The sequence below is a fragment of the Podarcis gaigeae genome (assembly GCF_964106915.1).
Source record: "Podarcis gaigeae genome assembly, chromosome: Z".
In the NCBI taxonomy this organism is placed as follows: Eukaryota; Metazoa; Chordata; class Lepidosauria; order Squamata; family Lacertidae; genus Podarcis; species Podarcis gaigeae.
The window spans coordinates 48,699,635-48,712,210 of record NC_139691.1 but is presented as its reverse complement, the minus strand read 5'-3'; the positions used below and the strand labels follow the sequence as shown (position 1 = coordinate 48,712,210).

Sequence of the window (12,576 nt, the reverse complement as noted above, 5' to 3'; positions counted from 1 at the left end):
TGAAAGCCGCGGGTTTCACTGTTTACTGTTTAGGCTTGGTCTCTCCCACAAACGTGAGACTCTGGCTGTTAATTATTTCAGATTTATTGCTAAAACAACAAACTAGGACGGAGCTCCTCTACTCATCCTCCTCCCCATTTCTGTTTTTTGTGTAACCTGTAAGGCACATTTCAAGCTCACCCTTTCCCTCAAAGAATTCTGGAGATGGCAGTTTGCTAAAGGTTGCTGGGAATTTCAACCTGGAGGATGGGTTGGTGGGTTTAAACTGCAGTGCCCAGAGTGCTTTGGGGGGAAAGGATGTTGCTTGCAACATAGTCTCCCCAGTCAAATGCTCTCCCTTCTACACTCCATTAGTATGGGGTGGGGCCGAGGAGTGGTTTGTGGCATGTTCCCTGCAGCAGAAGACTTCGGAAGGGGCTGGTTAAACGAGACTGTATTTCCACCCTCATTCCATCCATTCATGGCTTCTAAATGTTTCAACATGGAAAGTGGGGAGTAAATAGACAGTGCCTCTAGTGGGGCAGTGAGCAAGTGACATGAAGAAGGCCCATTCCTCCCACGAAGTCCTGAGATTGCCTGGCTCAGCCTCTTGAAGAACCACCGTTCAATGCTTGGAGTGGTTTTCTCTGTAACCCTTGCACCCAGGGCTAGCCCAAAGTGGTGGCAGATCTCCTAGTACTGATTTCCTGTTCTTCATTCACACATTTTTTCTGGGTGTGTGTGTGCGCGCGTGCCATTTTGTAGTTTGCCTCAGGCGCCGAAATACCTTGGGCAGGCCCTTCCTACACCAACTGATGCTGGTGGGCTATAACTCCCATCTATCCCATCCATATCATTTCATTTATTTATACATTTATTTTGCTTATTCATTTATATGCTGAATCAAAACAATAACACAGATGGCAAGGTGAACTTGCAGTTAATATTTACTTATTTGCAGCTATTAAAAAGTACTTTACAACCTAAAATTACAGAATTGTGCACAGTAAACAAAGTGAAATATGGAACGGCTAAAGGAGCTGGGCATGTTTAGCCTGGAGAAGAGGAGGTTAAGGGGTGATATGATAGCCATGTTCAAATATATAAAAGGATGTCACATAGAGGAGGGAGAAAGGTTGTTTTCTGCTGCTCCAGAGAAGCGGACACGGAGCAATGGATCCAAACTACAAGAAAGAAGATTCCACCTAAGCATTAGGAAGAACCTCCTGACAGTAAGAGCTGTTTGACAGTGGAATTTGCTGCCAAGGAGTGTGGTGGAGTCTCCTTCTTTGGAGGTATTTAAGCAGAGGCTTGACAACCATATGTCAGGAGTGCTCTGATGGTGTTTCCTGCTTGGCAGGGGGTTGGACTCGATGGCCCTTGTGGTCTCTTCCAACTCTATGATTCTATGATTCTATGAAATAAACAACAGAAGTAAAGGCAATGATTGTGATCATTATTCCATAAAGGAAAAGCCTTCTTAAAACAGGATTGCCTTGGTCTTGAATTGGTCTTAGAAATTATGGGCATAGCCAAGGGGCCAAATAAATCCTACAGCAACAATGAAACCAAAGGTTCCTGCAGAAACTATTGCAGACTGAGGATTAAGTTTCGTATTTCTTCTCGCTTATTTTCCACTCTTGAGTCAGGAAACCAGTCTGTTAAATTCATTGGTGTGTCGAAGCTTAGAATGGGAGTCTCAAAAAAGCTCTCTGCATATTGTAGCACATAAATTCCGCAATCGCTATTGTTGTTTTGTTGTGGCACTTCCAAGTATAAACATCTCACAAGATGTTCAGAGAAACTTCTTTTGGTACCTCTCCTGACTTCCCACTCTAACTCCAGCCATTCCTGAAGTATTTGGAAAATATGAGATGGGAAGGGGCCCCTTAATGAATTCATGAGCAGAATACAAGGCTGTTTGCAAATAGCAGAAAATTTAACTTTCTTAGAGTATGGATTGCGCTCGTATACAGGCTGTATTAAGCCTGGGAAACAGATAACAGCTAAGACCCAATGTTCATCTTCATTGATGGGAACAAAAACAAAATCTTTTTCAAAGATATCAACATCTTGTGTCCATCCTTTCACCCGCCTCTCCCATTGCTGCTCAATTGTGAGTTGTGAGGTCTCTGGAAAATTTCTACTCTCCTTCGCACTAAGGAATGTGTAAAAAAAGCAACTGAACACATGAGTTCTTTCAGCATCTTCTTTTTTCAATTTTTCAAGCACCAGATATTTCAAATAAAAATCAATGATTGCGTCGTTTAAATATTCCCCTTCATCTAAGCACTGAAGATCCTTATTGGTCACAACAATACCTCCCATTGCAGGAGGTGGGGGATAAACGATTCTCTGTGTAGAGTCTGACTCAGATTCATCATTGTCATCAAGGACCTGGGACTGTGTTTTATTCCGCAGCTGCCTTTTGGATTTCGGGATATGTTTTGTTTTCTTTTCTCTAGAGGTGTCTTCAAGGGGTTTTTGAAAGGCCTCAAGCACACTATTTACTTTTTTAGACGTCATTTTCACACAGAAATCAGGAATGTTGTTCGTATCACCAATATTAGTGATCATTGCTTCAATTATTGAATATGTATCAGGATCATAGCAGAAATCAACAATTAAAACGATTTCTCGTTTTTTAGGATTTGTGGCATTACGGCATTTCCAGACATTAGCTTCCTTCCTGTTCCCCTTCATTTGGGATTCCAGTCTTTTATAGGCAGCAGCTGTAGTTCGCAGGAAAGATACAAATTGGTTGCGTGCAAATCCATATATCCATTTGGTAATTTCAGCTGCCTTTAAACGAATACCCCTAGGGGCCTTTTCCAGGTTTATCTTGATAGAATTGAAAGAAACAGTTACAGTCTCCACCAGTGTTCTTTTTAGGGCTCCTACTATTATCTTTCCACAAGCCAGCTTATTATGTTGGTAGGACTTCTGATGTAAAGGTTCAACATCTGTTTTTTTGGAGAGAGCTTTGCGATGCTTTACTTGAGCCTTCGACACACATTTGTCATGTGGTCTTTTCCTGCTAGCTTTTCTTGATTTTTCAGTTCTGTTACTGCTGCCAGCCTTATCTTTCTCTTCACCACCACTGAATATGGAGGTCTGATCATTTAGTTTGGATGCAGTTGCCCCCCTGCAGTTGTCTTCTGGTGCTTTCGTAGTGCGTGGGCAAACTGTGGAGCGGGTCTTCTTAATGTTAGGAGGACATTGTTTTCTTTGCGCTGCTGTTTTCACAACAGTTGTTTTTGCGTGAGTGCCAGGATGACAGCTGGCCTGTTCTACTGTTGCAGAGCAAGGAGCATTCTGAACATTTTCACTTCTTTTCTTCTTTCGTTTCAACATGGCGGGTCCAATCAAAGAAGTGCCTCTGGCCCCTGTTGGGAAAACATCACTTTTTAAAATCACCATTTGGACAGAAGGTTCCCCCACTCACTCACACATTGGCTTTATCTTTCTCCCACCATTGTTCCTTTCCTTGCTTGCTGCACCTGAGGCTGACCTAGCACTCAAGGAGAAGGGCAGAAAGGGATGGTGGATGGAAACAGAAATGGCCCCTGCTCAACTGTCCCTCACAAACCAGTTACCAAATGGAGGGGGCAGGGGGCGTAGGAACCGGTGGGTGGGAGCGGAACGCCCCGGGTGGCATTCGGTGCACCGCCCGCCCATGGCTCCCAATCCTACCCCAAACTGTTGGGGGAAGAGGGGGAGCTGTGCCGCTTTACCGGCAGCATCTCCCTCCCCCCTTCATTTTGACAGCTTGGGGGAGGCGTGGGAGGCGTGGGCAGGCTGTGCACCAAATTTCCGCCATGGGCGGCTCGCTATGCCCTCGGCTGCAGGGCGCACGCGCCACTCCAGGCACCAGAGCAGCTGTCCCGCATCTGGAAGCACACCCTCCGCACCACCTGCCCTGGGCAGCACAGGCATATGCTCTGCCGCTGGAGCGGGGGGGGGGGGGAGAAGGTGGAGCAGATGAGAAGCATCAGCTCTCTTCCTCCCCAGCCTGCCTTCCTTATCGCGTCCAGCATCAACAGCAGCCCTGTACATTGTTCCAAAGAGACCCGAGAAGGAGTTCAAGGCATGCTGGCTCCCTTTTTCTGGCTGCTTCGCTGCCCGGCACCTAAAGGCAGGGGAGCAGGGATGTAGCCTGGGTTTCTGGCACCTGGGGGGCAAGCGGCTGACACTGCCAAAGTGCCCCTCACTAAAACATTGTGCCCTGTACACTAAAACATTGTCAAACAATTGATTAAAATACAGCTTAAAATTACATTAAAAGCAAAATAGAATCATATGGCAACCCATGAATTATAACTGTGGGGTTGTGCCCCTCAGAATTTTGACCCCAGGGCCATGCCCCTCTTCCCAATGCTAGAAAGAATCCACTTGACCAGTCACCAAGTCACCAGAGCAATAAATAAATACGTTTTGCCACTTTGTACAGCTAGATTCTGCGTACTCACTCAACACAACCTTTGATTACACAATCCCTCCTGTGTTTGGTTCACGTTTCTGGTGAAGTCCAGTGGGTGCCCTGCAAGAATATAAAATACAGCCCTGAGATTGATCTGCTAACCCCTGAGGCGTAGCCCTGGCTCTTAACCAAAGCTTTGCCCTCAGACTTAGCCCCAACAGCTCTAGATGTCATTGGACTACAATTCCCATCAACCCTGGCCAATGGCTTTGCCTGCTAGGGCTGCTGTGAGTTGTAATTCAACAACACCTTTCACCCAAATAAAATTGTAGCAATTACTCCAATGTCATACCCTGAGCTTCATGTAGGGTTGCCCTATTTCAAAAAGTGAAAATCCGAACACAAAAGGTTGTTGAGCCCAAAAACCAACACTTCCAAGGTGGGCTCAATATAGCTGGGTTTCCCCAGACACTTTTTGAAAATTCTGCATGGATGCTGATTTTGGCAGACAAATCCCGGCTATGTCTGGGAAATTCCAAGTGTATGGCAGCCCTTCTTCATGGCTGAGTGAGGATTGGGACACAAAGACCCACCCCAACCCCACAGCATGCATATGCAAAATAAATTGATCAGTACTAATACTAATGAATAAATTACCTTCATTAGTAACACATTCTGGTGTGTCTGCAGGATAGCAGCCCAAGGACCTCTGTGTCAAGAAGCTTCAAGAATTTCCTTCCTTAGAAGTAATAGCGGTTAAAAAGGCTAATACAGAAAATGAATGGCCAACATGCCAGGATCTAGTAGCGAGAGAGCTTGGTAAAGTGAAACCAAGATCATAGGAAGAGATAAAAACCTTTTGCAATAGCTGGTTACAATATTATCAAAATATTATCAGATAGCGCACATCTTTAGCCAAGACAAGAAAATAGGATTCGAACAAAAAACCTGAAAACTGCAAAGTGAACTTATTCAACCAAGCAAGAAAATCATCTCTAGAATGTATAATTTACTTCTTGAATGGGAAATGAAAGATGAGATTATAAAAGAAATGACCATTAAAGGGTCGCAAGATATAGGCCAGACAATCCAGCTGAATAGATGGGAAAGGTTGTGGAAAACAGATATAAATTTTACAGCTTGCTATCTAGCAAAAGAAGGGACGCGGATGGCGCTGTGGGTTAAACCACAGAGCCTAGGACTTGCCAATCAGAAGGTCGGCAGTTCGAATCCCCTCGACGGGGTGAGCTCCCATTGCTTGGTCCCTGCTCCTGCCAACCTAGCAGTTCGAAAGCACGTCAAAGTGCAAGTAGATAAATAGGTACCACTCCGGAGGGAAGGTAAACGGCGTTTCTGTGCGCAGCTCTGGTTCACCAGAAGCGGCTTAGTCATGCTGGCCACATGACCCGGAAGCTGTACGCCAGCTCCCTCAGCCAATAAAGCGAGATGAGCGCCGCAAGCCTAACGGTCAGGGGTCCCTTTACCCTTTATCTAGTAAAAGAAAATATAATTAAAATGTGTTATGGATATCTCACCCCAGTAAAATTAGCAAAAATTTATAAAAAGCACCCAAATCTCTGAAAGAAATTGCAAGAAAGAGGTGGGGACATTATACCCTATGTGGTGGGGGCGTAAGGTGGTAAGACAATTTTGGAACGAGATACATGAGGAGATCAAAAAGATCCTCGGGAGCTCTATTTCAAAAACACACACACACAAAAAAACCCCAGAGTCCTACTTACTGAGATTATTAACAAACGACATACCCAAGGACAAAAGGAATATATTTTTGTATATAACTGCAGCTGCAAGAATACTTATGGTAAAATATTGGAAAACAGAAAAAGTACCACAGATGACAGAATGGCAAGTTAAGATTTGTGAGTTTGCCGAGATGGCAAAAATGACAGCATCCATCAGGGGCTGCTCCAATCAAAAATTCTACACAGAATGGGAATGCATAGGGGAATACCTGAAGAAATATGGTGTTAAAGCAGAACTCTTCATAGGCAATTGTTAAGCGTGTAAGGAAAAAAGAAGTAATTATAATTTATCAGTTTTCATGTTGTTCTATTTTGTTAAAGCAACTAGGGGAAAAAATATTATGATGGGAAAGATCTCGCACAGGTGAAGGGAAGCAGTGGGGAAGAGGGGAGGCTTAGGCTGAATTCAGGAAATAAAATAATATATGGGACAGCAAAGGATATAATATATTCTTATAGAATAGTAATATATTGTAACCAGAATAGAAGCTCAAAAGGGGAAGTAAATGTAGTTTTAGTATTTTCATTATTGTAATAGTTATTATTATTTCTTATTGATAGAAGGCAATGTTAATGTAGGCTTCTTCGTGTTGCTGTCTGTATAATTTTCTTAAGTCAGTTAAAAAAAAGAAAAAGAATTTCCTTCCCCACCAAACTCAGTAACATATTTACAAAGGCTCCAATTTTACAAAGGCTCCCACTCAGGCGGGAATAACCAGCTGCACAATTAAAAGATGCCAGGGAGAGGCACCTCACCTGGCTTTACATGTGAAAAAGGTCTAGTGGTCTTGATACCACACACACACAGCTTTCAACCAAAGCCTTTTGAGAGACAGGGTCAAGATCCAAGCGCTTCCCACCAGCACAAGAGTGGACTGACCCCCCTCTCCTAAGATGCCTATGGGCAAGATTTCTGCCTTGCAGGGGATTGCCCCTGAGGGTCCCTTCCAATTTGACAATTCTATGATTCTATGTAAGCCAGCTGTTCCACAAGCTATGGTTTTGTTTTGCTTTTTAAAAAGTTATTTCTCTCGCTCTCTAAGCTCCCCACCTCACATATCAGCAGAAGCCCCCAGAATTATCTCTCTCTGCTCATAACCTATGCATTCCACAATTTCAGCACATGGCTCCAGTTTCTACTTATCCTCATTTGGGGAAAATAGTACTTTCTCCGTTCTGCCATCCCCACTTTAAGAATAATAACAAAAATATTTACAAGGGGGGAAAAGGTTAGATGTTCCAGTTTCCAGTGGCCCCGTGGTCCCAAGTGAAATAAAGCCTAGTTTGCTTACCTCAGTCAAGAAACGTGTGGAGACACCTTCTCTCAAGAAAGAAAATGGTAATATTCCACATCCTCTTTCCGGAAGGAGAATACTCGATTCAGCCGGGTTGGTGTTTGTTCCCAAGGCACCCAAGGACTGTTTAGGCTAACCTTCACAACTGCCTGTTTTCTGCTTTAGCTGCTGATAGGAGGAAGGCCCAGGAAGAATTTTGACCTTGAGGTGAACGCGGGAGGATGTAGGCGTTCTGATAGGCTCAAATACACCACCAGCTGCAATTATTTGAAACTGTTTTTTGCAATGTTTGAGCTGCCCATTTCTCTTAAAATATTAATTTAAACTGATAGACTGAAGATGAATGCCAGAGTAACTACCATTACCATTACAATATATGACGAACAATTGTTTTGTTTATTTTATTTATTTCATAAAATCTACAACCCTGCTTTAAAACATGCAAAAGTTTACCCCAACTTTCTAAACATCCGGACTGGCTTCTTTAAACAGGGGTTCAGGACAGCTGTTTGCCCAACAGCTGTCTTGAATCCCTAGCCTACCTGGCAGCAAGTCAGTATGCCATGTCTAAAGCTCAAAGTCCGAGGGTCAATCCAAGTAGCAAATTTCAAAGACCAGCAGTCAGTATACAGTCCAGAGTCCAATGCAAAGCCACGGTCCCAGGCCCAGGGGCATCCAAGTCAAGGTCCATCAACATGGGTAGTTGAGCAGACACAGCAACTCAGCTCTGCTTCAAGGGGCGCTGACTTGCCCCCCACATTGAGGGGGCCTGGTCATGTGAAGCCCATCACATGATGGTCACCCATCAGTGGGGGGGGGGACATGGAGGACAAAAATTGCCCTATGGCTCCCTGCCCCCACCTGGGAGGCCAATGCAGGCCTGTTGGAGGCATGGAGCACCTGGCAGCAGGGGGAGATGATGGCCCTCCTGCCAAGAAATATTGAGGGGGCTGCAGTCCCTTCCATCCTGCATAGTTGGCACCCCTGCCTGTCCCTTTTAAGTCTTGGATGCCGATTGGCTTCATGAGGCATGCAACCCCTGCCTCAGCCTCCTGGAGCACCCCACCCGCTGCTCCCTATGCCTCAGAGCCTGCCATGTTTGTGGAGACAGGGGGCCTCTGGCTCTGGGGATTGGTTCTGCTGCTGTTCCTGTGCACCACCCACCACCCCTTCATTATTCTCCATCACCCCATAAGCAGTGCTTTTTTCTGAGGGGACGCAGGGGTACGCATACCCTAAACATTTTGTGAATCTACGTTTGGCCTCATTGAGGGGCAGTATTTCAATATGAGTAGGGAAATGAGAGTACCCCTAGATGTTTTTAAAGGAAAAAAGCACTGCCCATGAGCACTTCCTACACCAACCTCTCCTTCCCCATCTCCAGCCTGCCCTGGTGTGTCCCAGTCTCAGCTACACCCTCACTGGGCTCCATTTCCTCCTCGTATTCCTCCCTGTTGTCATGACAGCAGCCAACTAGGAAACTAGTGCAGATATAAGTGTAGGTGTTACATGCTAACAAGGCCTCTTTCCTGTCAGCAATGGTGCAGTAGCATTGGCTGCAGCTTCCAGATCAAGTGCGAAGGAAGCCCTGCACAGAGGGTCATTCCACGCCAAATCACCTGATTTTAATACTGGACTGTGCTCGCACGACTCAGATTTTCTTCATAATTTTTTAATGTGTGGATACCAAGAGATAACCTCAAATTAAATTTTTGGTCCAAAATTGAGTGCAGGAGAATTTGTAAATTTTTCACAAATTTTTTTTAGTTACTTTTGGACAAGTTTAATTCCTGAAATAACTCACACATTTGTGAGAATAGTTAAAATTGTACCCTCTTATGTTACAATGTCATCTGGTAGATTTTAAACATTAAGTTTTATTGATTATTTAATAAAAACAAAATATGTCTCAGAGCCCTTATTCATTTTATTGTGTAAAACACTACTGCATGCAAAATTCAATACAACCTTAACACATATGAGAACCGGGCCCAAACTAACAAAATGGGACAAATGTCAGGCTCTGCGCTTAGGCAGGGAGAACCAGATGCACATATATAAGATGGGGACACCTGGATTCACATGAGTCAGCTGTGTGAAACAGTAGCAAAAGAAAAAGGAAAAAAAGCTAATGCTGTTCTAGACTGCATCAACAGGTCTAGTGTCCAGATCAAGGAGAGTTGCAGCACCACTCTGTTCTGCCATGGTCAGACCACACTTGGAATACTGTGTCCAATTCTGGGCACCACAGTTTAAGAAGGATGTTGAGAAACTGGAAAGTTTGCAGAGGAAGGCAAGGCCTGGAAACTAAGCCTTGAGAGAGTTGGGTATGTTTAGTCTGGAAAAGAGGACACTGAGAGGAAATACGATAACACGCTTCAAATATCAAAAGGGTTGTCACATGGAGGATGGAGTGAGGCTGTATTCTCCTGCATTCTCCTGTGGGGGTGGGGAAACTAAACCAATGGCTTCGTTACAAGAAAGGAGATTCCAACTAAGCATCAGGAAGGACTTTATTATGATAACAGTTCTTTGACAGTGGAACAGTCTCCCTTGGCAGCTTGCGGGCTCTCCTTCCTTGGAGTTTTCTCAGCAGAGGTTGAGTGGCCATCTGTCATGGATGCTTGAGCTGAGATTCCTGCCTTGCAGGGGGTTGGACTAGATGACCCTCGGGCCCCTTTCCAACTCTACAGTTCTGTAACATCAAAATTAAACACATAAACAACATGGAGTGAAGGAGGAGATGTGACCCACATCAGACCCACAGTACACCAGAGTGTATTGTATGCTTTGTAGGTGCTGACCTGCCATTTGCTTCATTGTTTGTGTCATTAATAATATCACACCAAACTGCATATAAAGTTGTTGTGTTTCTTTTGTCCTCTTGACACTTTTAATTTTTATGTCAACAAGTTTTTTCTAACAATTCTGCCCACCAGACAAAACTGTGCCGTTAGTCCATATTTAACAACTAAAGATCTCTGTGTTCTAGCAATAGTTGTTCCCATCTTCCCTGGCCATTGACCACACTTGCTGGGAGTTGCAGGAGCTGAGCAGCATCTGGTGGGCCCATAGGTTTGCCTGCATCTACTATACTTGCTTAATGAGCAGCAAGCCCCAAAGATTCAGTGGAGGTTACTCCTGAGGAGACATGCTGAGGGTTGCTCTGTCAAGCTTTGCACTCCATTTTCTCCAAGCAGCCTGCCTCTCCCTTTCAGTCACTCAGGATGTGAGTGGAGCTTTCAGCTGTAGATGCAGCAGGCTTTCTTTCTCTTGCTTGCTTCTATTGACCGGTTTATCAGAAGGAGAATTTCTCCACAGCATCTCTTGCATACACACACACAGGCACAAACATTCCCTTTTGTTTAATCCATATGATTGATCTACTTTTGGCAACTGTGATGGCCTGGGAATCTGATTCGGAGGCTGGACCGGAGGAATCCCAGCCTGCACAGGAGTCCCTGCCTCCAGGGCCGGCTGAACTGGGGCAGGGCCTTGAATCTTAAGTGCCTGCACCTGTGCCGGATCCTCCGGAGCAGACACTAGATGAATCCACTTTGGCTCCAGAGGTGATTGAGGACCCATTGCCTACAGGTGCGCCTCTCCCAGCCCTTTCAGGGGAAGGTGAGCCTCCCCCTGGGTCCAGTGACCCTCCAGCCTCTCCTGAGCTGCAGAGGCTCAGGGCAGAGAGGCGGAGGGAACTGGTTTCTCTCAGGAGGAATGCTCGCCTTGAGGCCAGGAGAGGCGGGTCACCTGGGGGCTGGGACCGCCCCTGGCTTCAGAGAAGATAAAGGCCAGTCAGCCCGGTCCCAGGTTGTGGGAGCAACGACGTTGGAAACCTGTTTCTGCCAGCACCGAGACCTGTCTTTATGGAGTTCCCGACCATGCCCGGCTTTTGCTTTGAATCGAGCTTCCCCCTTGGTGGACAGTCTCCAGACCCTCGGCCCAGGACCAGACTTTGACCACGCCTCACGGTAACCCCCCCTGGGGCCAGCACAGCAACAAAATAACCTTCATTCTCAGCTATGCCAGCCGCCATCAGCTAAAAATTAGTTGGGTTTACAGCAAAATGTTGCCAAATATTAACACAATATTTTTTTTTTAAAAAAGGTTGCCAAGTGGGATCCTGGAAATGACAAGCCAGTTAGCTTGCCATGTGTCCCTGGAAAATGGGTAGAAATTATTGATAAAGATAAAAATAACCAAACACATAGAAGAACAAGCCCTGCTGAAGTGGAGCCAGCATGGCTTCTGCATGGGATGTCTGTCGCACAAACCTGTTGGAATTATTTGAGAATGCTAACAAGATGTGATCAGGTTGACCTGCTGTACTTTTGAGAAGCTTTTGTCAAAGTACCTCACCAAAGAGTAAGTTTAGCAATGAAGGAATAAGAGAAGAGGTCCTCTTGTGGATCAGGAATTGGATGAGTTGCAAGAAGCATAGAGCAAGAATAAATGGACAGTTCTCTGGATGAACAGATGGAGAAAGCGAAGTCCCACAAGGATATTTATTCGGACCTCTGCTATTTACCGTATTTTTCGTCCAAAGGGCGCACTGGCCCATAGGATGCACCTCGTTTTTTAGGGGGGGGGATGAATAAGAAAAAATTATTTCCCCCCCAGCCGCGGCTGCCGCCCCAAGCCTTGCACACGCCTGCCCGAAGCACGGGGCACCCTCCGGAGGGCTCTGCGTGCTTCGGGCTGCAGGCTGCCGCCCCAAGCCTCACGCGCCCGGCGGGAGCTCCTGCCGGGCGCGCAAGGCTTGCAGACACTCGCCCGAAGCACGGGGAGCCCTCTGGAGGGCTCCCTGTGCTTCAGGCAACAGGCTGCTGCCCCAAGCCTCGCGCACCCAGCGGGACCTCCCGCCGGGCGCGCGAGGCTTGCGGACACTCGCTGGGGCTGCAGGCTGCTGCCCGCAAGCCTTGTGAGCCCGCGGGAACTCCTGCCGGGCTTGCAAGGCTTGCAGATAGCTTGCGGATAGCTTCCTGAAGCCTGGAGAACGAGAGGGGTCGGTGCACACCGATGCCTCTCGCTCTCCAGGCTTCAGCGAAAGCCTGCATTTGCCCCATAGGACGCACACACATTTTCCCTTCATTTTTGGAGGGGAAAAAGTGCGTCC

General features: G+C 46.0%; 1 protein-coding gene across 2 annotated transcripts; it reads right to left on the bottom strand.

Moving 5' to 3' along the window:
* Nucleotides 1–1,402: 1,402 nt before the first annotated feature.
* LOC310836935 (sentrin-specific protease 6-like) lies at nt 1,403–8,169 on the bottom strand. Of its 2 annotated transcripts, XM_083722915.1 has the most exons (3): nt 7,455–8,169; nt 4,449–4,519; nt 1,403–3,365 (listed from the first exon to the last, which is right to left on the bottom strand). In XM_083722915.1, exon 3 carries the CDS (start codon nt 3,331–3,333, stop codon nt 1,567–1,569), a length of 1,767 nt encoding a protein of 588 aa, XP_083579041.1. In that variant the 5' UTR covers nt 3,334–3,365; nt 4,449–4,519; nt 7,455–8,169; the 3' UTR covers nt 1,403–1,566. The 2 variants fall into 2 exon arrangements, with proteins under 2 accessions (XP_083579041.1, XP_083579040.1); XM_083722914.1 differs by lacking the exon at nt 7,455–8,169 and having other exon boundaries at nt 4,449–4,912.
* Nucleotides 8,170–12,576: the final 4,407 nt, after the last annotated feature.

What these genes read in the sequence shown, in the direction of transcription:
- LOC310836935 (XM_083722915.1), bottom strand. Translation starts at nt 3,333, where the DNA reads ATGTTGAAACGAAAGAAGAAAAGAAGTGAAAATGTTCAGAATGCTCCT.